Source organism: Sugiyamaella lignohabitans, chromosome A (assembly GCF_001640025.1).
Source record: "Sugiyamaella lignohabitans strain CBS 10342 chromosome A, complete sequence".
Taxonomy (NCBI): Eukaryota; Fungi; Ascomycota; class Dipodascomycetes; order Dipodascales; family Trichomonascaceae; genus Sugiyamaella; species Sugiyamaella lignohabitans.
In genome coordinates, this window is record NC_031672.1 from 3,728,353 (window position 1) to 3,750,995 (window position 22,643).

At 43.8% G+C, this 22,643-nt stretch overlaps 9 protein-coding genes across 9 annotated transcripts; 6 read left to right on the forward strand and 3 right to left on the reverse strand.

Moving 5' to 3' along the window:
* Positions 1-1,815: 1,815 nt before the first annotated feature.
* Positions 1,816-3,612, forward strand: SMP3 (Smp3p; the record flags this gene model as incomplete). The annotated part of the gene is made up of 1 exon (XM_018878040.1): positions 1,816-3,612. One exon carries the CDS (start codon positions 1,816-1,818, stop codon positions 3,610-3,612), a length of 1,797 nt encoding a protein of 598 aa, XP_018735384.1.
* A 164-nt stretch (positions 3,613-3,776) lies between these two features.
* Positions 3,777-4,763, reverse strand: HIS5 (histidinol-phosphate transaminase; the record flags this gene model as incomplete). Its single annotated transcript, XM_018878041.1, has 1 exon — positions 3,777-4,763. One exon carries the CDS (start codon positions 4,761-4,763, stop codon positions 3,777-3,779), a length of 987 nt encoding a protein of 328 aa, XP_018735385.1.
* A 915-nt stretch (positions 4,764-5,678) lies between these two features.
* Positions 5,679-10,242, forward strand: NUP159 (FG-nucleoporin NUP159; the record flags this gene model as incomplete). Its single annotated transcript, XM_018878042.1, has 2 exons — positions 5,679-5,735; positions 5,794-10,242. 2 exons carry the CDS (start codon positions 5,679-5,681, stop codon positions 10,240-10,242), a joined length of 4,506 nt encoding a protein of 1,501 aa, XP_018735386.1.
* Positions 10,243-14,596: 4,354 nt separating this feature from the next.
* AWJ20_1188 (uncharacterized protein) lies at positions 14,597-15,055 on the forward strand (the record flags this gene model as incomplete). Its single annotated transcript, XM_018878043.1, has 1 exon — positions 14,597-15,055. The coding sequence occupies one exon, from the start codon at positions 14,597-14,599 to the stop codon at positions 15,053-15,055; it is 459 nt and encodes a 152-aa protein (XP_018735387.1).
* A 1,796-nt stretch (positions 15,056-16,851) lies between these two features.
* Positions 16,852-17,271, reverse strand: RPB7 (DNA-directed RNA polymerase II subunit RPB7; the record flags this gene model as incomplete). Its single annotated transcript, XM_018878044.1, has 1 exon — positions 16,852-17,271. The coding sequence occupies one exon, from the start codon at positions 17,269-17,271 to the stop codon at positions 16,852-16,854; it is 420 nt and encodes a 139-aa protein (XP_018735388.1).
* Positions 17,272-18,382: 1,111 nt separating this feature from the next.
* On the forward strand, positions 18,383-19,201 carry AWJ20_1190 (uncharacterized protein; the record flags this gene model as incomplete). Its single annotated transcript, XM_018878046.1, has 1 exon — positions 18,383-19,201. The coding sequence occupies one exon, from the start codon at positions 18,383-18,385 to the stop codon at positions 19,199-19,201; it is 819 nt and encodes a 272-aa protein (XP_018735389.1).
* Positions 19,202-19,297: 96 nt separating this feature from the next.
* Positions 19,298-19,618, forward strand: AWJ20_1191 (uncharacterized protein; the record flags this gene model as incomplete). The annotated part of the gene is made up of 1 exon (XM_018878047.1): positions 19,298-19,618. One exon carries the CDS (start codon positions 19,298-19,300, stop codon positions 19,616-19,618), a length of 321 nt encoding a protein of 106 aa, XP_018735390.1.
* Positions 19,619-19,893: 275 nt separating this feature from the next.
* Positions 19,894-21,051, forward strand: AWJ20_1192 (uncharacterized protein; the record flags this gene model as incomplete). Its single annotated transcript, XM_018878048.1, has 1 exon — positions 19,894-21,051. The coding sequence occupies one exon, from the start codon at positions 19,894-19,896 to the stop codon at positions 21,049-21,051; it is 1,158 nt and encodes a 385-aa protein (XP_018735391.1).
* A 181-nt stretch (positions 21,052-21,232) lies between these two features.
* On the reverse strand, positions 21,233-22,129 carry AIM18 (Aim18p; the record flags this gene model as incomplete). Its single annotated transcript, XM_018878049.1, has 1 exon — positions 21,233-22,129. The coding sequence occupies one exon, from the start codon at positions 22,127-22,129 to the stop codon at positions 21,233-21,235; it is 897 nt and encodes a 298-aa protein (XP_018735392.1).
* Positions 22,130-22,643: the final 514 nt, after the last annotated feature.

Genomic DNA, 22,643 nt, shown 5'->3' on the forward strand with positions numbered 1-22,643 from the left:
TCAGATCAGTTCAGTTTGAAAAATCTGGCGTCTAAAATTTTGGTCTAGCTAGTTAATACCAGCTGTTGTGTCGTAGATGTCCGAGATATGGTTTCACTTTGTACCTTGAATAAAAATTAAATTTTTTTTTGGTTTTTGTCTCTTAGTAAATCACTTGTGACCACTGTTGCACAAAGCTCAGTTCTTACGCGATGTTTCACCACCGCACAATAAGAAAGCGCTATGTTTAGTCCTCCAGTGACCGTGCGTGATGTGTATCTGTACAGTAGTTCAGTCAAGTCGAACCGCGAATGACGATTGAAAAAAAATTAGCTTGTGAAAAGATTTAGCCGTACAATCAGGTACAAAATGGTCATGCAAGGTTAGGGATATGCCCTGTAAAGGAGTAGCGTGGATCTAACGTCGGAAGGACTCCCCGACCCTCCCACTAGCACGAGCTAGCCAATCCGGTTAAATTGAATGTTATCTTCTCACAAAATGGCAGTTAATTCGATCTCTGTCACGCCATAAACCCCTAATGGCTTTTGCTTTTTCCCACCCGCTGCCTGCTGGGTTTTCTACGAAGTTGAAGGGGTTGACCGTTGCATTCAGCATATGCCGACGGCAGACCACCTGCTCAGTCGGGACCCTTGATTTACCTTTGAGCGGGCGGCCGACTCGGCCTTTACCCCCTCAAAATAGGGTTAAATAACCATCTCATCATATCTACTTGCCATATCTACTGGTTTAATAGCTTATAATCAATTAATTGGGAAATTTAACTCAGCAATTTAACCTTCATCTAGAACATCACGTGATCACTGCAGTTACCCCTGAGGAGCAACAGGGTCCGACCCTGGTGGAAGGGGTCTGCCTCCGGCGGCTGGGGCTCCGCCCCAGACCCTGGTTGCTCCTGCTGTGCAGGAGACTTACCGGGACCCCCGCAAAAACGACTCGAGCGAAGCGAGAGGAGCCACGGGGTCTGGGGCAGAGCCCCAGCCGCCGGAGGCAGACCCCCCTCCAAAACTTTTCTTTTTGTTCAAGTTTAGAATTGGTTTTCCAGCTGACGGTCAAGTTTCACACTCAGACTCCGTAAAACAAGAACCAGGTTTTTTTTCGGACGAAATCCAGAGTCGAGAGCTCATTTGGAGATCAGGGTCCAGTTGTTGGAGATAGATAGAGACAGCCGCTGGCGCGGCAGGTGAGATAAAAGAGGCGATCAGTTGATCTCAGGACCAGGAATGACGTCCTGTGTTGAGCTAGCAGCGATCGTAGTTGGCGAACCTTTAGAGACCATTGACTGTTCGTGGTAGACTTCTGACAAACCGTGTTTGACTAGGAAACCAGAAATTTCTCATAGGAACCATAGCGAACCGGATAAATCACATTTGGAGATACCAGACTCTGCAAGTGGCTGGTAGAATCAGTAACGTGACTTCAGTTTATCGGTATCAGTAGCGATAACGCGTTTGGTTAGCTTAGTAGCAAGTTTGTGCGATTGATTTGTTATTGGTTGATGGGAAAAACTGGTAATTGGTGTGATAGTGATTCTGTTTTTTTGTGGCTACCAGTTATCAGCTGAGTTGCAAAGTTGATTCTACAGTTGAGTGACTCGTTCTGTGCCTCCTTACTCTGCAGCAACCATTATCAGTTGATTGACTTGAACTGACTTTGTCTTGAGTTTTAGTCAGTTTGGTCGGTATTTGCGAGTTCGTGAGTGGTAATTGAGTGCAATTGTACTTGATTTTGATTCGATTTTTATATCTTCAATTTTTTTTTTGGTTTTATTTCAGGAAGTTTTAAGAGACAGTTATCAGGGAACGAACAGGATTGGCCATGCAGAGCCTTAAGCCTGTGATATCGCCTAAATTGGGCTCGGTACGCTCGTCGTCTCATATGCGGATCCAGAGCCTGTTCAATCGAAACAGTACTTGGCGAGCTGTATTTGTGATCACATTTTTCTTGCGGGTATATCTAGCGATATCGCCTTCTTATATCCATCCAGATGAACATTTTCAGGGTCCAGAAGCTGTAGCTGATAAGGTGTTTGGCTGGGCCACGAAAATATCATGGGAATTCTCTTCAGAAGCCCCAGTACGTAGTTATGTTTCGGTATGGTTGGCATATGGTCTACCAATGACTATATTCCAGGCACTTTTGGGCCATTCTCATATTGGGACTGTGACTCCGGAGACTATGTTTTTGACATTGCGTTTGGCTTTTGCCACTGCCACCTGGACACTGACTGATATGGCCATTGACAGACTGTCAGACTCAAAAAATGATAAATTAAAGGGTCTATTTTTTGTGTCGACCTCATATGTCACATGGACCTATCAATCACACACGTTTTCCAACTCTGTAGAGACTGTCATTGTACTGTGGTGTCTAGTAATTATTCATGAGTTCACTAATGACCGGGCCACTAATAATTCACTTGTGCGACACTGGGATATTGCTTTATTGGGTATAATGATTGCTCTTGGTACGTTCAACAGGCCCACATTCCCAGCATTTATTATCTTTCCCATCATGAGATTATCACGGGTGTTTTATAAATTCCCCTGGACAAATATCACATTTCTGTTCTGTGCAGGAACCACTACTTTAATATGTATCTACATCGATACGATCCTGTACGGAGTAGAACCACAACCTCTTAGCACGGTTATGAACTCGCTTTGGTCAGCGATTCTAGCACCATCGACCGCTCTGGATGCATTGGCATCTACTGGTTATGTCATTGCACCACTTAATAATATCCTATACAACACCCAATTATCTAATCTCAGCATTCATGGCTTGCATTCTCGATTCCACCATGTCCTGGTTAATTTGCCTGAATTGCTTGGTCCAGGACTCATATTTTTATTTTCGAGAAAATATCTCTGCTCTATTCCTCTCCAATCGGCTCTTGGTGGTATTACCGTTCTTTCCATTATTCCACATCAAGAAGCACGATTCTTACTACCAGTCGTGCCTTTGTTATGCTGGTCTTTCGACCCTGAGGTTCTCCGGTCTATCAAGTGTGCAAAGATAGTTGTCCGAGCATGGCTAGTATTTAATCTAGCTATGGGCATTCTCATGGGATACTTCCACCAAGCTGGTGTAGTACCGGCCCAATCCTTTTTAGGTGAACATTTGGCACATGATGCTCATACCATTACCTGGTGGAAGACATATTCACCACCGATATGGATTCTTGGCCAGCCTGTGGGTTCAGTCCAGATGCTAGATCCACTTTCCGAAGGTGATTCTGATCGTGAGCGTTATCAGCCCATTCTGGACGAGCTAGCTACAGGCGGTGTAAAGAAGTCGCATGTGTTCTCTAACATTATTGGATCAGATGGTCCATTGATCTCGGTACTGGACCTAATGGGTGCTGATACAGGCGTTGTACACGATATCGTAACAGCAGCTGTTGACAGCAGCCCATCTTCTAAGCATAACTACTTTGTAGCCCCAGCATCGACCCTGCGGAATGCCTCCTGTCCGAACGAGATTCTCGGCACCTCGCTCAACTTCACCGAAGTGTGGTCCACATCCAAGCATCTGTCCATGGAGACACTCGACTGGAGCGACTTCTCCACGCTCCGACCCGGCCTCAAAGTGTGGCTCGTCGAAAAGTATTAGTATTTAAACGTAGATAGACACGATCCTGTAATTTTTTATCCACCTAAGCTCTTCAAACGGCCCCCTCCCCACGCCAACTCCTGCGAAGCAGGAGCCAGGGGGTCTGGGGCGCAGCCCCAGCCGCCGGAGGCAAGTTTCACATTAAATTCTATTAGTTACAGTATCTATTCGCTGTAAATTTCAGCGAGCACCGATTGTAGCTCCTTGAGAAGAATTGTAGTTTCTTCCTCGTTGCCGATAGAAATACGGAGACAGCCAGTACATCCAGGCTCTTTGCCTCTGTATCTTACAATGACGTTGCGGAACTCGGCCAGTTTAGTGTACACTTGACGGGCAATGTCGTTAGAAGGCTTGCCGTCTTTATCAATGATCTCGACAAGCAAGAAGTTGGCATCCTCTCCGCCTACAAACTCGCCAATACCTTGAAGTTTAGGCAGTTCACGTACCAATCTGTCTCTTTGGACGATGATTTTCTTGACAAGACCTTTCATGACCTTGATTCCTTCTGGGGACAGTACTCTTGAAGCCAGTCTAGCGGTAGGAGTAGAAATGTTGTAGGGAGCTTTCATGCTATTTAGCAGACGAGATAGATCAGGAGATGCAAATGATACACCACATCGCACACCGGCAAGACCGAACGATTTACTAAGAGTTTGCATCACCAGGAGATTGGGATACTTATTTACAAGAGGTGCCATTGACGTGCCTTCAGGCGCGAAGTCGATGTATGCCTCATCGACAACAACAATGCCGTTCCACGTAGGATGTTCCAACACTTTAATTATGTCAGCTTTCTCGATAAGTGAGCCTGTAGGGTTACCTGGCGAGCAGATATACGCCAGTTTGATGGAGGGGTCTTCGGCGAGCCTGGCGTTGATCTCGTCGGGTTTGATAGAGAACTTGCCCTTGATAAAATTCATGTTGATAGAGACAACCTCTACATCATTGATCTGGGCGGAAACTGCGTACATTCCGTAGGTAGGTGGACATGTCAGCAGTTTATCTTTGCCTGGAACACACAGTACTCTCATGATGGCATCGATGGACTCGTCTGATCCCACTCCAAAACACAGATTCTCGGGCTTCAACACCTTTCCATTGAGTGTTTGTTTATCGGCAGAATTGATTTCACTGTTTCTGAAATCACACATCAATTGCTTCAATTCGATTTGGTGAGGATCTGGGTACCTGTGCAACTCCTGTTCTTCTTCGTCGGCATCGATCGAGCTCAGCGACGGCCCGTGTGTGTTTTCGTTTGCATCCAGTAAAATTCCAACTTTGTAGTCACTGAACCTGTTAGATTTATGGGGGGGTTGGTGTGCCTCCGGCGGCTGGGCTCCGCCCAGACCTGGTTGTGCTCGCTTCGCGAGCTAGCGGGTGAGGTCTCGGTCTACTTACTCTCGAGCACATCTATAGGGCTCTAGAGCCAAAATATTGGGTCGTGCCAGCGTCTGTAAATTAAATGAAGCCATCTTTATTACCAAAAGAATGAAATGACAGTGTTCAAATGCAGAGAAACGATAAATTGGACTTTAATTGACCAATATGCCAGGATAGAAGCTCAGAGATGACTGACTCGGACTGATAACGATAACCGCTTATGACTGATCTCTTCATGCATCTGCTAATCATCACGTGAGTTCTCTTATCTGAAGGGTACCAACCCTGTGTCCAGAAAACCATATCCGCTTCGTACAGACATTTCTGCTAGTAAATAAACACATTTATAATTGGAAATGCAAATATACAGTCTTGATTTGAAGATGACGAGTAGTTGAGTCTAGAAAAGTGCCCTCTACGGAGACAATTCTCCGATATCAGTTTTAAAGTCACATGACCTGTGTATTTGAGCCGCATAAAAGCAGGTCAGCCAAAAAATATTTGGACCCGCGCACGCGCGTCGAATGTTTGGACTTGTAGCTTGTTCTCATAGAATCAAGGAACCTTTGAACTGTTATTTATCATTCAGTAATTGGCTGGTATTTGTCCGATTTAGTTTTTGACCTTGGTTCCTGAGACATTGAGTTTGTGCTTTTATTGCTAGTTAACTAAACGACTCGGCTGCCATGTCGGAAAGCAAAACTCTCGCGACTGCCGGCGAGCTTGAAGTCAATACTACTGAGGTATGAAGACATGTTCCAATCAGTGAAATTGGCGAACTTGACTAACATTTATATATAGGATTGGGCATTTTTACACATTGGCAAAAGCAATGGCGCACCACTTGTAGAGCCATACAGTTCTTTGCCCAAGGGTAATATCCGATTACTGGCATTGGCACAAGAACGAGATGTATTTGCATGTGCTGGGTCCAATGGCCTTAGTACGGGAACTATTAGTGAATTGCGAAAATATGCTGCTATAGAGGATGAGGCAACTTCATCGTTTGAATCAAGAAAGTTTGTTGAGGCGTATAATGAAGAAGTTCAGATTTTGGAGTTCACCTCTGATGAAAAAGAGCTGCTAGTTGCCAAATCTAATGGCGGAGTAGACGTTTTCACGTTTTCCAAGAAAGCAACTGGATTAAAAAAGAAGCCAAAGATAACTATTCAGACTGATAACATCATTGATATTCGAGCCAGACCATTGGTAGGCAATGAAGCCATTATCTTAGAAGCATCTGGAGATTTGAGTCTCATTCGAACTGATGCCGGAGAGAGATCATTAATCTCATCACATGTATCGTCAGCTGCTTGGTCTCCTTTGGGAACTCAGATTTTGGTGGGCCTGAATTCAGGTCATATTCGCAAGATAACTATTGGCACCTCTATCAAGCAGGCCGAGATTCCAGTGCCTGCTGATTCACGTCTCTCGGATGGAACATATATACCGGTTTCTATCACTTATATCAGGTCTAAAAGCTTCATTGTTATGTATCGTGAAGTTCCTGAACCTTTGGCTGACGGCGAATCAGAGGAAGAAGACGCAATGCAAACGTTTATTGGTTACATAGTTACACATGATCCTGAATCTCACACATATAATTGGGATGAACTAGAAGATCCTTGTCCTCCATTTGCCGATATGTCTCGCGAGGGTTGGTGGTACACGCAGGTGTTGACTGATTGGACTGAAGAGTATCCAGATATAATTGCCATGGCAAATGGTCCATCGTCAGATGTGGCACTATTAACAAGCAAGGAGGTCTTCAACATGCTTGAGGATCGTGACCGTGCCTCGCTACCTTTCACAGAGGATGATACTACACCAATTGGATTTGTTTTAGATTATTCCTCAAAAAATAAAGTCCTCGATCCTTGTAACGGTGTAGAGGAATGTAGTGCACTGCCCATTGTATGGGCTCTTAGCAATGAAGGTGCTCTTACTGGTTGGCATATTGTTTGGTCAGGAATTAAATCTGGAAAGAAATTAGCTTTAAAGGCTCTCCAACAGAAGCATAATACTCGAGTAGCAAATTCGAATAAGGGTAGATCGAGTGGGTCTTTGCCCGTCTTCCATAAGAAAGAGAAGAAAGAAAAGAAGGAAAAGCATAAGGAATCAATAGAACAGACAAATGAAGCTGCTGTGAGGATTCCTGATACGATGAGCATTGGAAAAACACAGGAGGAAACACAAACTGCCGAGGTTCCTGGCGAATCAAAGTCGAGTATCTCTTTATCTGATGAAATTAAAACGACCAACGATACTGCAAAGTCATTTGTATTACCTAAAGAGGCCGAAAAGGAAACTACGGGCATATCTAAGTCTGTCAAGTCTGAGCCCAGTCATCTTGCGACAAGTTCAGGTGAAAAGGAACCTATCATCTCTGATGTCTCTCAAGGAGTGAAAACCGATTCAGAAAGAGTTGACGGTGTCGTTGCCGATACCAAAGAATCGGCAACAACAGTTGATGATTTGACAGACAAATCAGCAGAGGTTGACCTAGAGTCCAGTAGTTCTGCGAAGGATGAGGTGGTCATTACCACTCCTTCAATCGAATCGAGCCCGGCAGATGAACTAATTACAGAAAACGAAAGTCAGGCAGTCGATAAGAAAGACGATTCAAGTGACTTACAGGGAAATGTAGGAGAGGTAGAAGGAACTGCAGATGAGTCTCAGCAAAACGAAAAACACACAGATGAACAAACTAAAGAAGAGAAACTTGAGGTGATTACGCCCCATCAACAGAACTCTCCTACAAAACACAATGAGGTGTTGGATAAGTCGACAGCTTCTCCAAACTTTTTTCCCTTTGGATCACCATCGCATTCGATAACAGGCTCCTTGGGAATTGGTTCAAGAGGTACGTTTCCCACATTTGGAAACTTGAAGGCTGGTTTTGGATTTGGACAAAGTGACGAACCTTCTAGTAGTATTGCTCCTACTGCGGATGAGGAAGTAGAAAATGACGGGACCAACTCTACAGGCGTGCAGACTCTACCTCCTACGCCTCTTGACTCGGAATTCCCTACTCAGTCGGATTCTGAACAACACGCTGATATCCCACAATCGTCTAATTCATCTGAGAAGGCTACTAATGAAGTTGACAAGCTAGAAACTGTGACTGAAAACCCAACTATTGAAGGTGATCACGAGAGCAAAGATAAGCCAAGTGAGTCTGCTAAAGATGCCATTAAGGAGAACAGCAATGTTTCCAATGAGATAACAGCAGAATCTGAAGAGAAATTTGAAAGTGTATCAGATGCTTCGAAAGAAGAGTCGGTGGTTGATCTGGGAGAACAGAATAAGGTTACTGAACTACCCATCGAACAGTCATCTGAAAATGTGAAAGAAAAGTTAGTTTCCAATCTGGAGGAGAAATCTACCGATGCTACTGAAGAAAGTGTGCCAAATGTTGATGCAGATAAGACTGCTAATTCATCGGTACCCAAATCGACCGAAGAGCCAGTTGGAACGAGCAACGAGGAAAAGGGAGGAGACTCTTTGGATGATAATCATGATTCGGAAGGGTCGACCCCCATTCCTGAAACTCCTGCAGTGGCACAACTTGCTGAGACTGAGCTAACTGATAAAGCCTCTCACTTGTCCATTCAAGAATCAACTGACAAACCAGCTGGCGAGCCAACTGAGTTGCCAGTTAGTGAGTCGACTGAAGAACCTAGTGAGGAGTCAGCAGAATTAGCAAATGAGGATTCAGCTGACAAGTCGGTTGAAGAACCTAACGGTGACTTATCTGAATTGGTAGATGAGAAGCCAGTTGACAAGTCGACTGAAGTACCAAGTCAAGACGCCAATGAAGAGCACCTCGACACCTCTGATAAGCCAAATGAAGTAACTTTGAACGATAAGAAAGAAAAGCTATCACAAACTGAAGAACTCCCTACCAAATCGGTGGGTGACCGTTCTGTTGACGACGCGACTAAAGAACCTCAAACACACCCAACTGAGTTATCGAAATCTATTACAAATACAGCCTCAAAAGTGGATAACCCTTTCTCTCAATCGAGCCCATTTGCAACACTTTCCCAAAAGTCCTCATTTGGAAGTTTTAATACTACTGCTGAAAAACCTAGTGTCACAGAAGAACGACCAAGCCTATTTGGCTCAAATTCTAAAGCTAGTCCAGCTCCAAGTTTCACTTCCGCGTTTGGCAGTTCGAATTCTACATTTGGAAGCAGCGCTACATTTGGTTCATCGTCCAATTCTACTTTTGGTGCATCTCCTAGTTCTGTTTTCGGGTCTAATGCCAATAATAGCGGATTCAACAGCAAGGCTGTATTTGGTGGGTTTGGTTCTGCGGCTAAGAGTGGGTTTTCTACCCTTGGACAAAAACAAACATCGATATTTGATCAACCAGAATCTGATTCTGTCGCTACAACTGAAGAAACCTCGCTATTTAACGCCCCAGCTGGACAGTCTAGCGGCTTTTCTGGCATAAACAACCAGGGGTTTAGTTTGAGCAGTAACTTCAAGGCAGATCCAAGTGTGGCTGATTCAACGCCATCTACAAATGCGACGTTGCCCTCTTTCAATTTGGAGAGCAGCTTTGGTCAGACTCTGCCGAGTTCATCGTCGATATTTGGCGGATCCACAAGTGGCACAGGAGCTTTCCCGGGTGTTGCTTCGAGCCCGTTTGGTGGGTTATCTCAGTCCAGTGGATTTGCTAGTACTATAGATACTGCAAAGTCCAAGATGGGTTCAGGAAGTGCTTTTGACACACTGAAGAAGCCTGCAGATAATGATGTACAGGCAGACCATAGTTCAAGCGACTACGTTATTCCAGATGATGGCCGGGAAGGCACAGAGAGTCCAGTTCTTGTTTCCTCAGATGACATACCTGATAATAATGGCGATGAGTCGAAGGTTTCAGGGTCGGATAATGAGGAATTTAGTGACGAGTCTAGTTTTGAGGAATTTGATGATTTTGAAAACGAAGATCTCGATGAAGATGAAGAAGAGGAGGAGGCCTCGCAAGTTTTGGAATCTGATGAGAGCGATGAGGAGGATGTGTCTGAGCAGGAATCTGAAGAAGCTGAACCATCAGTTCCAGAATACGAGCCACTAATAGATGGTCTCGAGGACCTTGATTTGAGCACTATTGTTCAAACTGCTCCTTCACTACGAGATTATGTTCCCTTCGAAGTCAATACTGATTTACCCGAAGATGTAAGTACAGAACTTTACCACTTTTTGTGCGGTGATAAGACTAACCATTGGATAGGTTTCTGATTTCGATCTTATTTATGCAGAAACTGTTACTCAGTTTAAAATTGTAAGTTATATTCTTGTGGCAGCTCAAGTACGCCGTTGATGTGATAGGGATATGATGAAAACGACAACGCGATTTGAATTTTTCAGCAGCCAACTAACGATTCTAGATTGAGGTAAACCTGAGGTCAATGAAAAAGTACATTACTTACCATGGTGAACAAGATAGAGCTACACATGGAGAAGAAGACTTGGCCAATCCTGAGACATGGAAAATATCAGAGGGACCCACTTTAACTTATTTGATAGACGGTCTGATGAGTCGAACCAAGGAGATCAGCACCGATAATGGACTTATTGATGCGAAGTTGCCAGTCCTTAAAAAGAACATTGGAAGCATAGGAACATACTTATCTCGGATACAAGAAGGACTCAAATACAGGGAAGGTGAGACCAGTGAACGAGCACTACTTTTGCGAAGTCTCCCCGTGACAGCAGTCGATCTTCAGCGAAATTTAAGGTTACGCATTGCCAGCGTCGAAAAACAGCTGAGCGAAATAGAATCAACCATTAATGTCCTGAAAGCAAGGATGTCGCGTACAGGATCTTCTTCAACACCTTCAGTTCAAGGAATAAGAGAATCGATAGCCAAAGTGACGGAGCTAGCTTTACGTAAGAACCACGCTGTCCAAGTGCTAGGTAGCGAACTGGCTCAACGTAAGGCACGAAAAGAAGGTTCTGTTCCAGAATATGGGTCTCGTAATGTCACTCGAGACTCCATTGTCAGTGAGCTGGATTTCGTTGCCTATTACTCGCGACGACAACTCAAAACCACGATTGGTGATGCTATTCGCCGACTACCCAAAGACAGTGTCCTTGCCAAGGCCAATGTTCGTAGTGCCAGGGTCGAGTAATGGAAGCATTTGTAATTAATAGTGTATTATATGAAATGAACATTGTCAGGTACTAGGGGCTCCGCCTCTAATGGCTACGATTTGAACATAGATAGATTATTTGAACGAGGTGAAGCTCCAGCCCTTCAATGCCATATCCTAGTGGGTCATTAGATAATAAATAAAGTCATAAATCATAAAATCGGGATGTGTGTTCTTATGGTAAGCCGAACTCTCTCAGGCGTATCGAATTTCCTCGTCTGGTAATGAGATCTCCTTGAAGAAGGAACCTAGCAATTGGCCCGTCTGGTTCGGTGAGTGTGATGTAGCCATCAGCAGACGAGTCGGGATCAAACATCTCATTCATCAGACTCTCAAATACATCCACCAAACTCTCTCTTAAAGACTGAATGCTCTCCTCACTATCATCGTCCATATTTTCATAGAGCAAATCAGCGATTTGGGTCTCGAGCAGCTTTTTCAGCATAGATTTCAGTTCTCCACTGCGTTCATCTGTTTCCTTTTCGCTAAGTACAATTGATTCAATTAGAGATTCTGCAGGCTCTGCCTTCCTGCTATTGACGTCTTCTACCTGTTTTTCGAGGAGCGCTGTAAATGTTGTAGCCTGCTCATATGATTGACGCTCTTTCTCTAACGTTTGTCTTAGATTTGCCTCTTTTCGTCTCAAAGATTCTAGAGCCGCTTTGGAACTGTCGATTGTGGCTTCTAAGTTATCAGTTAGAAGAATTCGAGGGAGACACGATAGCTTGCTAACATAATCTGGTAGACCTGACATAGCTTTTACCAGCTCCTTTTCGATTTCAGGAATCTTATCAGTATCGTCTATTTTTCTTCGTTTAGCAGCCCGCTTCTGTGTGTTTTTCTTCACAGTCTCCTTGAGAAACTGAATCTCAGCCTGAAGTCGTTTATTATATCGATAAACTGATTCATTGTATAACTTCTGATTCTCATTGCTTGACCCAGTACTCTCGCCAAACAGCACATCAGTCGTGCTTATGCTTTTTCCTTTCTTGTCAAACGCGTGGGATCCATTTTGCTTTGCCGAGTATTGTCTCAATCTCTCAAGAACCTCGCGACTAGCCATGTCTGGATGTTATCGATGTTTATTTATTGAAAATAATTGACCGTGTTTATTTATTGCCGTCATAGTGATCTTCTCACGTGACATATGTAACACGGCTGTAGATATTTTTCAAATTCCGGATCTTAGCGCTTCTCCGGATCTACCAGTTTTCAAACTTCAATATCATCAAAATGCCCGCTGAAATCGACCCTCAAGCTCTTGCTAATCTCGATCCTTCCTCTCGTCAGGAGATCATGCAATGGATTGAAGCTGAAAGTTCAAAGTCCAAGGTTCAAAGCTGTAAGTTGGTAGTATCTGCAGCAGGCAAGGGGTGTCCCTCTATCGTCTGTGGCGTCGCTAGATTTCATTGTGTTCACATATTTCTGAGAATTTCGTAACGATATAGCAAGGCAGACTATCTTTTCACTATGTCCTTCTTTTATTTGTGACACTTTTGACTCGTTCGGCTCTAACAATTTAGCTATCCACAACTTCACTGACCTCTGTTTCAAAAAATGTATTACTGGCAAAATAACCTCAAGCCAGTTAGACAGAACTGAAGAAACCTGTCTTCAAAACTGTTTAAACAGATTCCTTGACACCAATATTAACATTGTTAAATTGTAAGTTTGAACGATATTTGGAACATGTTTTTGTTTGGTGTAGCTGTCTGGTGTAAGAGTTGCATTATAACTAGTGTTGGTGTCACACATTTACTAACTATTTGAAGGATCCAAGAGTCTCAACGTTAAAAGACCGAAACATTTACCAAAATGTTTATGTTTATATATATTGTACATAGAAATACCATTTATCAAAACTATATATTGGGTTCACTTTGTCACTTTGATTGAACCTTGAGCCGCACGAGGTAAGCATGTGAGGGTGGTGTCTACGATCGAGAAGTTCGAGTACAGTTTAAAACCTCTAGTAGAAAGAAAACATTGGCCAGCTTTATGGAAGTATGAGTTAAGTTGATTATTGATTGGAGTGTGGCAAACCAGTTAGCGTACCTTTGTAAAGTATATTAATCGAGGGTTTTGTCTCAGGTTTTGTTTTCTTCAACTAGATTTCCTATGGTCTTATTTTTCCCTCGCTAATATTATATTGATTAAGCAGTAACCCGTTATAACTATTTTTCACAATGTCTGACTATTCTACCACTGGTATCAATCCTACATCTACTGATGCTTGTCCAGGAACCCCAGCCCAATAGTGAGCCACTTTGCCTTACTACATCGACTCGAGTTCTCTTCATACCCCTGAGCAGTCTAATTCTTGTGTTTTGGGCCATTGTTCTTTGGAATGATCATTTCTGAGGTTGCAGATGTCTCAGATGATGGTGACAGTAATCTGTGAGTTGGAAGTCTTGCTAATACCATCACAGAGAAAAAACTAACTGGACTCTAGCTCGGATCAGGCTCTGTTTACTGAGAAGTTGAGAGAGCTAAAAAGGCAATCGGAATATAGTTATGACAATGTCAATAGCTTGGTCAGCTCATTTGATTCATCGTCTCTTGGGAACGTAGATGAGGTGATACTACTCCTATGTGATTTGGTTACACCTTTAAAGGGCGAGTGGGTATGGTTCAAAACTGAGCTTTCTGATGAAAAGCAGTACCAGCTGCAGAAGCGGTTTACGGATGTAGTTCCACTACTTTTGAATTTACTCATAAAAGTTTTGAATGTGGGTGCGAAAAGTGTAAAGGACAAAGACTCGAACAATACTACGGATTCTTTACAAGAAATACAACTAGCAGAGGTAGTAGCTTACTACAAATTTGCGGGTTATCCTTGGTCCTCAAGTTCAAGTTACGATTATGCCCGACAACTGGAATCCCAGTTCATTCCAAGTTACAGTGATAAACTTGTTTCCACATTAGTTGATACAGTTCTAAAACCTTCATTCTCGAATCCCACGCATGCATCTGTTTCGGCCGCTGGACGTGCAAAAGCAGTTCATCAAACTAACCGATTCTCAACAAACGAAGCTGAAGAGACATATAAAAAGCCTTGGAGGTCGATATCCCAGGGCTCTATTGCTGTTTTGCAATTAGTTCTTTCAATAATTAGGAAGGATGCCGACGACTCGCGTTTGAGAGCTTACTGGCCATTGCTTGTTCCGTCTTTACTGAACATCGTGGATGATTATGAAGCCCTAATAAAAGCAAAGGGATGCGAACTGTGTAAGCTATTTTTTGAAACTGTGGACTCGAAATTTTTAAAAACGACTGGTCTGGGTCCGATATTTTGGAATGCTTTGAAACCGAGCCTGCTATACTTACCTCCCAGTACTCCTGCTGAAGTCTCAGTAATACTGGTCCAAAGCTGCATTGGATCTTTGGTAGCTTTAGCAAACAAAGACTCGTCAACAAGGCTTTCAAGATTAAATGAAGTTATGCGGGACGGGGTGTTTAAAGGTATTAGCCAGGCTGGTCAGCAGAATATCAATGTCATTATTATGCTACTAGATGAACTTGTGCCTCTAAGTAACGAATTCAATGTTCAGATTGTACGTCATCTTAAACATTTGGTGGGAATTTTTGTGAATATTCTTTCTGATCCATTTACTGGTGTACTACCAAGGCTGGTCGAGTCAACATGTGAAGCATTAGTTGCCGTCATGAACAATGGGTGGCCCAGAGTCGAGGGTTATAAGTATGACATACTCCGTGGGGTGATCAATTCATGGCAGTCTCAATCAAATGAAACTGGACAGAAAAACACCAAAGTTTTACGATCACTACAGAACGTCATCGTGAAGTTGGAGAATATCTTTGGTAAAGATAACCTTTTGGAAGACTATACCGCCCTAATTGGCTACGATAATCGCCTAACAGAACTTTTCGATTTTTAACTATTAAAGGATGTGAAACTAAATAATGTCTTCTATTGTCTTCTTGGAATATCTTGGGTATGGATTTCCCTCGGATAGACACCTTATAACGGTCATTCAGGCCTTGCTGTAAACAATCAGCGTAATTATCATACAATTGACGAGCCCCAATATTCCAAATACTTTGCTGATAAAAATCCAAAAGTCGATATGTTTTGGACTTGTCCACTCGATGGTCCCTATTTTCAAATGGAATCGATCTTTGCTACGTGGATCTACAAATTCTTCCCATGAAAATAGTATTTCTTCGTGCTTATGTACCTTTCTTCTCTTGACAATGAATAGAAGAGTTAGCACAGCATTAAGAGTCCAGATAGGAGGGAGAACAAATCCAACAAGTAACAAAACCTTGATCAACCGGATGTCTTTGCTGTAGGGACTGTTGCTGATGGACGTATTTGGACTTTGCGCAATCTGATGAATCGGGACGACTTTTCCACGAAAATTGGCAATGGCCGAAGGCTTATAATAAACTGGTTCAGGTATGGAAATGTCCTTTGTTGCCAGTGGACTGGAAAGGGTTCGAGAGTGCCGCTTCCATTTCTTGCTGAGCCAACTGCCGTTGCTCTCAAGAGGCGGCGTTGAATTGATACTCAGAGCAGAATGATGATAGGATTCAGGCGGAGGAGTTAGGCCATGGCTAGCTGTGAGAGATGCTAAGGTAGCGTTTGGGATTAATGCCATATCTGATCTAGAACTGCTTATAGTCTGGGATATATCAGGCGATTCAGCAGCTTGGTCAAACAAGGAGGATGACATAGCAAAATCCAACATAGAGGATAGATTTAAAATAGAGCCGTTGGCATCCTGGAAAAGAGTTTTGACTGGGCTGGATGAAAATATGTCTGAGGTTGTGGTATCGTAATATCCCAGAATATCGCTAGTCAAAGTTGAAGATAATCGTTTAATCTCCTCGAGACGTGGTGGTGTGGACAAGTCGTGTGATCCTGAACCAGTGGACCCAGTAGATATATCTCCGTCATAATCGTCAATATCATCATGATTACGATCATTGTAAATAATATTGGTGTGCACGTGGCTTTCCTCTGAAATAGCTCTATCACTAGTCCTTGTCCATACGACAGGACCCGTGGACACGCCCCCATCATAATCGTCAATGCCATCATGAGTGCCATCATTGTCAGTATTATTGACTTGCCTTTCATGTACAGTGGCACTGCTATCACTGCCCATTGCCCATCCGCCACGACCCAATCCACTTCTTAATACACTAGAACTGCTATGTCTTTCCATAGACTTAAGATAATAAAAATTTTGAAAGTTAATTTGAATTTTTTGGTATTTATAAATAAATGAAATCTACATCAAGTGGCGTTTTTTCTCGTTTTATATTTTTCTAAAAGTTTTTGAGAGGGGGCTGGGACGTTATATAAAATTACAGGTCACTTTGAAGGAATTCATGACACACGACAAGCAAGACACGAAAAACGCGTCAATCCATACAAAATAACTTGTCGAACGACAGGTCACTTCCCTCAATGAGACAATAATAATGCACACATTACAATAACTATCATAGTGTATGCGCTAGAGCACACCAAGATAATCTTCTTTGATACTTCCGCTGTATAAAGTTAGTCCAGTTCGATTTTAGAGCTCAGCTGAAGACACTTTTTCTCACACGTTGTTCAATGTGAAATCTAGATCGAACTAGATAAACGAACATGAAATTCCCCACAAATAAACGACAAAAATCAGTACTAAACAAAAAAAATTGAGTAGTACAGTGGTACAACTTACATTGCAAACATCTTTCCGACATCGGCTCTTACACCCACAATTTTCAGGCGCACTCGGCTACCCTTTTCTATCGATTGTTCTTCAGAAGTATATGCAGGAGGATTCGCAGACGGATTGAAAGTCATGTCCGAGGGAATCAAGTGTGATGAGATAAATACAGAAAGAGGACCCACATCTGCAAACACACCCATTTTATTGACATTGGTGACAATACCATCCACTACTTCTCCTTTAAATGGTCTCCACACAATGGCACGGTACTTGACTTCAAACTCGGCAGAGCCTGTAGACGGAATCACCCGACCTTTGCCCACATCAATTTTCATACCGTCCATAACGCAAATAATATATCCAAACTGGCCCGTGCACGTACCTTCAACATCTGCCAGCAGCTTGTTTTTCAAATACTGCGTCATGTGAGGGCCAAAATATGAAGGATGTAGCGTCAGCGTCAAAGATAAATCTTTCTGTAAATTGGTTAGTATTACAACACCATAAACTGACTATAATCGCTCATAAGCATTTTCACTCTGCTACCAAAATGACAAAAGACATACTAAGAAGAACATTTTATAGTGTGTTTTATGTGTATTATTATTGTGGTATTAATGACAATGATTGAAATACCAAGGCCGATTACTAGTTTTTCTAAGTATTGATCGGATTGCTCTTGTTACTTGGATTATTATTTCAGTAGCTGATGAAGATTTGACGATGCTTGGTGCTTTATCACTAAACTTCGTTCACTAAACTGGCGCCAAATTCTATTACCCGTTGCCTTTTTGGTGCAGTAGTGTCTGAAGAGAAGTGGTTGGCAGAAGCCAAGTCGCGTGTTGATTTATTCGGATTTCCGTGTGGAATCGAATTCCAAGTAGAACTACCAAATTACCAACTCTTTTAAAGCCCACGTCCGGTGCGATCAGGTCGTTTCCCGTTTTTTTCAAATACGTCGAGAACCGAGTTACAGGTCACAATCGACAGTAAACTCGTCTTAGGTACGTAAGCAATCGCTCTTGGAAGCTTCCAGGCAGAGTCCTCAGCAGAGATTGCGTAGTCACACAAAAAAAAGGCGCCAACCGGTCAAAAGCTACCTTTAACAATTGACAAAACACACTCTACCCTCAGTCCGTCGAATGTGAGAAGCCCGCCGAACTTCTGCGCTGTGCTGCCGTGATTTTGTCAAATCGAATATCTGTTTGTCAGGCGGGGTAACTCTCTGCGGCCCCTGAGGCGCATGCGGCGCGTAAACACTCACCACTCTACCAAGAACTGCTGGGTCGTCCACGCCCGACTCGAGCGAAGCGAGAGGAGCTACAGGGTCTGGGGCAGAGCCCCAGCCGCCGGAGGCAGTTTCTATCCTATTCTGATAAAGCAATTGCTCAGGTAGAGCCGTTTGACCTGTCTCTCAAGAACCCAAATCTGGCAGTGGAAGTAGTTGCCTTGATAGTGGTTAGGGCGCGATCTTATCGGTCAGATCGAGGAGCATACAGACTTGGCTTGTGGAGTGAGATAACGGTCATGTTGACAATGATTTCACGGAGTACGACTCTTAAACTTCCTCGAGGATACTCTGGGAGTGTGGTGAGACGGATATTGGCCGGCAATGGGTGTCGCAAGTTCGGATCAGTGCCTCTTCAGGTGTCACCAGAGGTTCAACAGGCGTTGGCTGATAAGAAGCCAATTGTCGCTCTCGAGAGTACTATTATCACACACGGACTTCCATTCCCTGAAAACTTGCAAATGGCAGCCGATGTTGAAAGTATCATCAGATCTGAAGGTGCTGTGCCCGCAACGACAGCGTTTATCAATGGAGTTCCACTCGTTGGAACTACCCCCGCTGACCTGGAATATCTGGCTGGAAAAAGCTCAAAATCGAAGATGGAAAAGATTTCCAGACGAGATATCCCCTATATAATGAGCAGAAAACTCAGTGGTGGCACCACAATTGCAGGAACTATGATTCTCGCCCATAGAGCCAACATCAAAGTGTTCTCGACTGGTGGACTCGGTGGTGTACACCGCGGAGTCGAATCCTCCTGGGACATCAGTGCTGACCTTGACGAGCTGGGTCGAACGCCCGTTGGTGTCGTCTGTAGTGGTCCAAAGAGCATTCTTGATATTCCTCGTACTATGGAATATCTCGAGACAAAGGGTGTACACGTGTCGACTCTGGGTCCCGTGGGCACAAATATTCCAGGGTTCTATACTCGGGACTCGGGTGTTCCAGTAAGTGTTGGTTGGGACGCTGCCTCCGGCGGCTGGGGCTCCGCCCCAGACCCCGTGGCTCCTCTCGCTCCGCTCGAGTCGGGTGTGGGTGGGTCCCTGAAATATGGGTTTTTGCTGTAATGGAGATTCTAACTGGTGTTCTTTAGTCTCCTTTTAACTTTCAGTCACCAGAACAGGCAGCAGAACTTTTATGTGAGTATTCTATTATGAAGGTCTATGGATGTTTATGAGTCTAACTGCGTAGATGCAAATCATTTGATGGAACTGAACTCAGGTAGTGTATTTTGTATTCCTGCTGATGAGAAGATTGCTCTTCCTAAAGAGCTGATGGATGCTATCATTGACGATGCTATTGCTGAATGTGAGAGAAGAGGTATTAAAGGTAAAGATATCACGCCGTTCCTTCTGGCAAGTGTTAAAGAAGCGACTGGAGGACAAAGTGTGAAAACCAATGTGGAATTTGTCAAGAATAATGCTAGAATAGGTGCTAGAATCGCTGTTGCTTTGGCCGCTTTAGAGGTAGGTGTATTCTTTTAATTGCTAGCCGTTACCATTTCACTGATATTGAAAGAAACTAACTTGTTCAGAACGGGTCGGGATCCGGGGCCAAAGTAGACTCGGCTGTAATCCAGCCAGCAATCACAGCTACAACCCACGCTCCTCCAACTACTTCGAAAAGCAGTACACCTTTACCCATTACCAAGGCAGACAAAGGTTTCTCAGAAAACAGTTCCATTATATCTAATGTCACCATTAGTAACAAATGTGACGCAGTGGTAATAGGATCTCTGGCAAGAGACTTGACTTGTACTATGAGCCAAGCGCATAGCTCTTTTAACCGCAAGACCTCGTATGCTGGTGAAATTGAGTCTAGCATCGGCGGTGTGGGCCATAATGTCGCATTGGCCGCTCTCTACGCTGGAGCTAATGTTAGACTGGTATCAGAAGTGGGTCATGACCATGGCGATTTACTCGATGCTGTTTCAAACGAAGGATTGGAGTTATCGGGAATAACAACTAATGAGGGCAAAAGAACTGCTCGATATGTTTCTATGAATGATGGAACCGGTGAACTCCTTATCGCATGTGCTGATATGGATATTATTAAGGACATGTCTCCTAAACACGTCTATGATGAAATTTGCCGGGCTGATGCTGAGTGTGTATTCTTTGATGGAAACATCGGCAACGACCAGAAAATGGCTGTTATACGTGCAACTAAGCGAAAGACTGGGCTTGAGACTGGGACTTCGACACCTCGGTTCGTCGGGTTCGAACCTACTTCGGTGCCGAAATCAAGCGAGTTGGCTGCCATGAGTCTAGGAGTATATCCAAACCACGATATCGATCTTGCTACACCCAATATTGACGAGCTGCAAACCATGTTCGAGTCATTTCACGAAGCAGGAAGGTTTGATGTTGACCATTGGTTTCCAGTAATTGATGCTCTGGGAGTGAATGAAACGCTGAGATTGGGTTTAGAGAATCTTGCCAGGTCTAAACCTGAGCTTATAAACCTCATACGGTCAGGTATAGCCCAACAAGCTCTGCACTTACTGCCCTATATTCCAAACTTGATGATCAAAAGTGGTGTTTTAGGTGTTCTCTCGTTTCAACTTCTGGACGCCGACCAAATTCGAGACCTGGCTCGTTTTGGACCCTCTGTAACCAACAACACAGTTGGGAAGTCCATTTCAACGCAGATTGCATATAGAGAGGGTCAGCTTCTAGGAGTATTGGTGCAACACTACCCTGCGTTTGATATTTCACCCTCAGAAGTTGTGAGTGTCAGCGGTGCTGGAGACAGTTTCTGTGGAGTACTCGTAGCCAAATTGGCAAAAGACACCAGCTGGCTCTACACTGCTAACCAGCAGAAAGCAGATGTCATTGATGCTGCTCAACTGGCAGCCAGTCTAGCGATTCAGACACTGGAAGCTGTCAACCCAGAAATCAGATCAATTACAATTTGAATATATTTATTTTTTCATAACTGCTAAAGTCCAGCGACTTCCGGAACTGGGACTCCGTCCAGCACCAATTCCATGTTGTTCACAAATAAAGCTCTGGGATCCCCTAGCACGACTCGAGCGTAGCGAGAGGAGCAGCGGGGTCTGGGGCGGAGCCCCAGCCGCCGGAGGCATATGCCCCCAATCAGTGAACAGCAACCAACTGTGAGAGTTCATCAACTGAAGTTTGGCGGGCAGACTCACTGGATGGGTTCTTGCCACTGAGATATTTGAGGAACAGCAGTTCTGAGATTAAAGGTTCGTCGACAACACCCAGGACTTCGTGGGCATCTGGTGACTCTTTAGTGTCTGCATAGAACTCAATTGAAAGCTTTCCATCAGTAGAACGATTCAGGTAGAGGATCTGGCCCTTAAGAACCGAGCGTTTGCGGCCAAAAGCCTTTTTAAGATCCCCGATACCTTCGCCGCCGTTGTCAGCCGGTAATTGCTTGAATCTCGGGTGGCCCACAATTGCACGAACAAATCCGTCACGCAAATGACCAAAGTCAGTCTTGCGAACAGGGACAATTCGAATTGACAGACGAGTACCAGCAGCGAGTAATTTAGAAATGAGCTCGCCACTGCGAACATCGTCTAATAATGCAGCTTGGATTTGTGCCGGGTCGGCTGATACAGAAGAACTTAACACCTGTTTCACTTTGTTGATATCGTCTTTGGCAATATAAATTCCAACAGCATACACCTGGAAAAAGAATGAGACCGATCTGACGCCAGATCCCAGCAGTTGGAACTCATCTTTGTCGATAGATATGCTGTTGGGAAATGCCACTTTCGTATCAGGCTGGACAGTAGTTTCAGAAGTCAACTTTCCAGGCGGAGAATCGAGTCGAATTGGGTTCACCATTCCTGGATCAAGCAGTTGTAGTCCTGTATAAGCCACAAGTACACCACTTAGGATGGTAGTACCGAACACCGCTCGACTTCGTAGTTGAGCAGTGGCTGTAGAAGTAAATGACCGACTTCCAGCGCCAATTCTAGTCCTCAACGTTGTCGTGGCCAATCGCCCCGATTGTCTAAACATGTTTCTCATGAACATTTTGCCCAAATATGAAACCGATAACAGGAACTATGTCGACAAAGCGTAAAGGTAGTTTAATTGATACTGGTCCAGTATAAATACCAATATGCACGGCGTGAATATCAGGCAATTTATTTGTGGAATATGCAGGTCCCGGATTCCACTGTCCTGAAGAGCATGTGAACATTTACACGGTATTTTGCAAAAGCACCTTCAAATTAAGACGTTTGCGCTGGGGGGCTGTCGGTATAGTTATTAGATTCTCCAGATTTGGTCTACTTTTCGGCCTCTGCCTCCGGCGAATGGGGCTACGCCCCAGACCTCCATAGCTCATGCTCCGCATGAGATTCTCAAGTCATTGATATTAATTATATTAATTACTCACATAACTGAGAGAACCATCGACTTAGAAATTAAGTCTTTGCCACTAGAAACAACACCGATAAACTACTTAGATTACTATTTCTGCTTCATCAGCTCGTCCATTTATTGTTGCTTCGTCTCTGGATTGAATGAG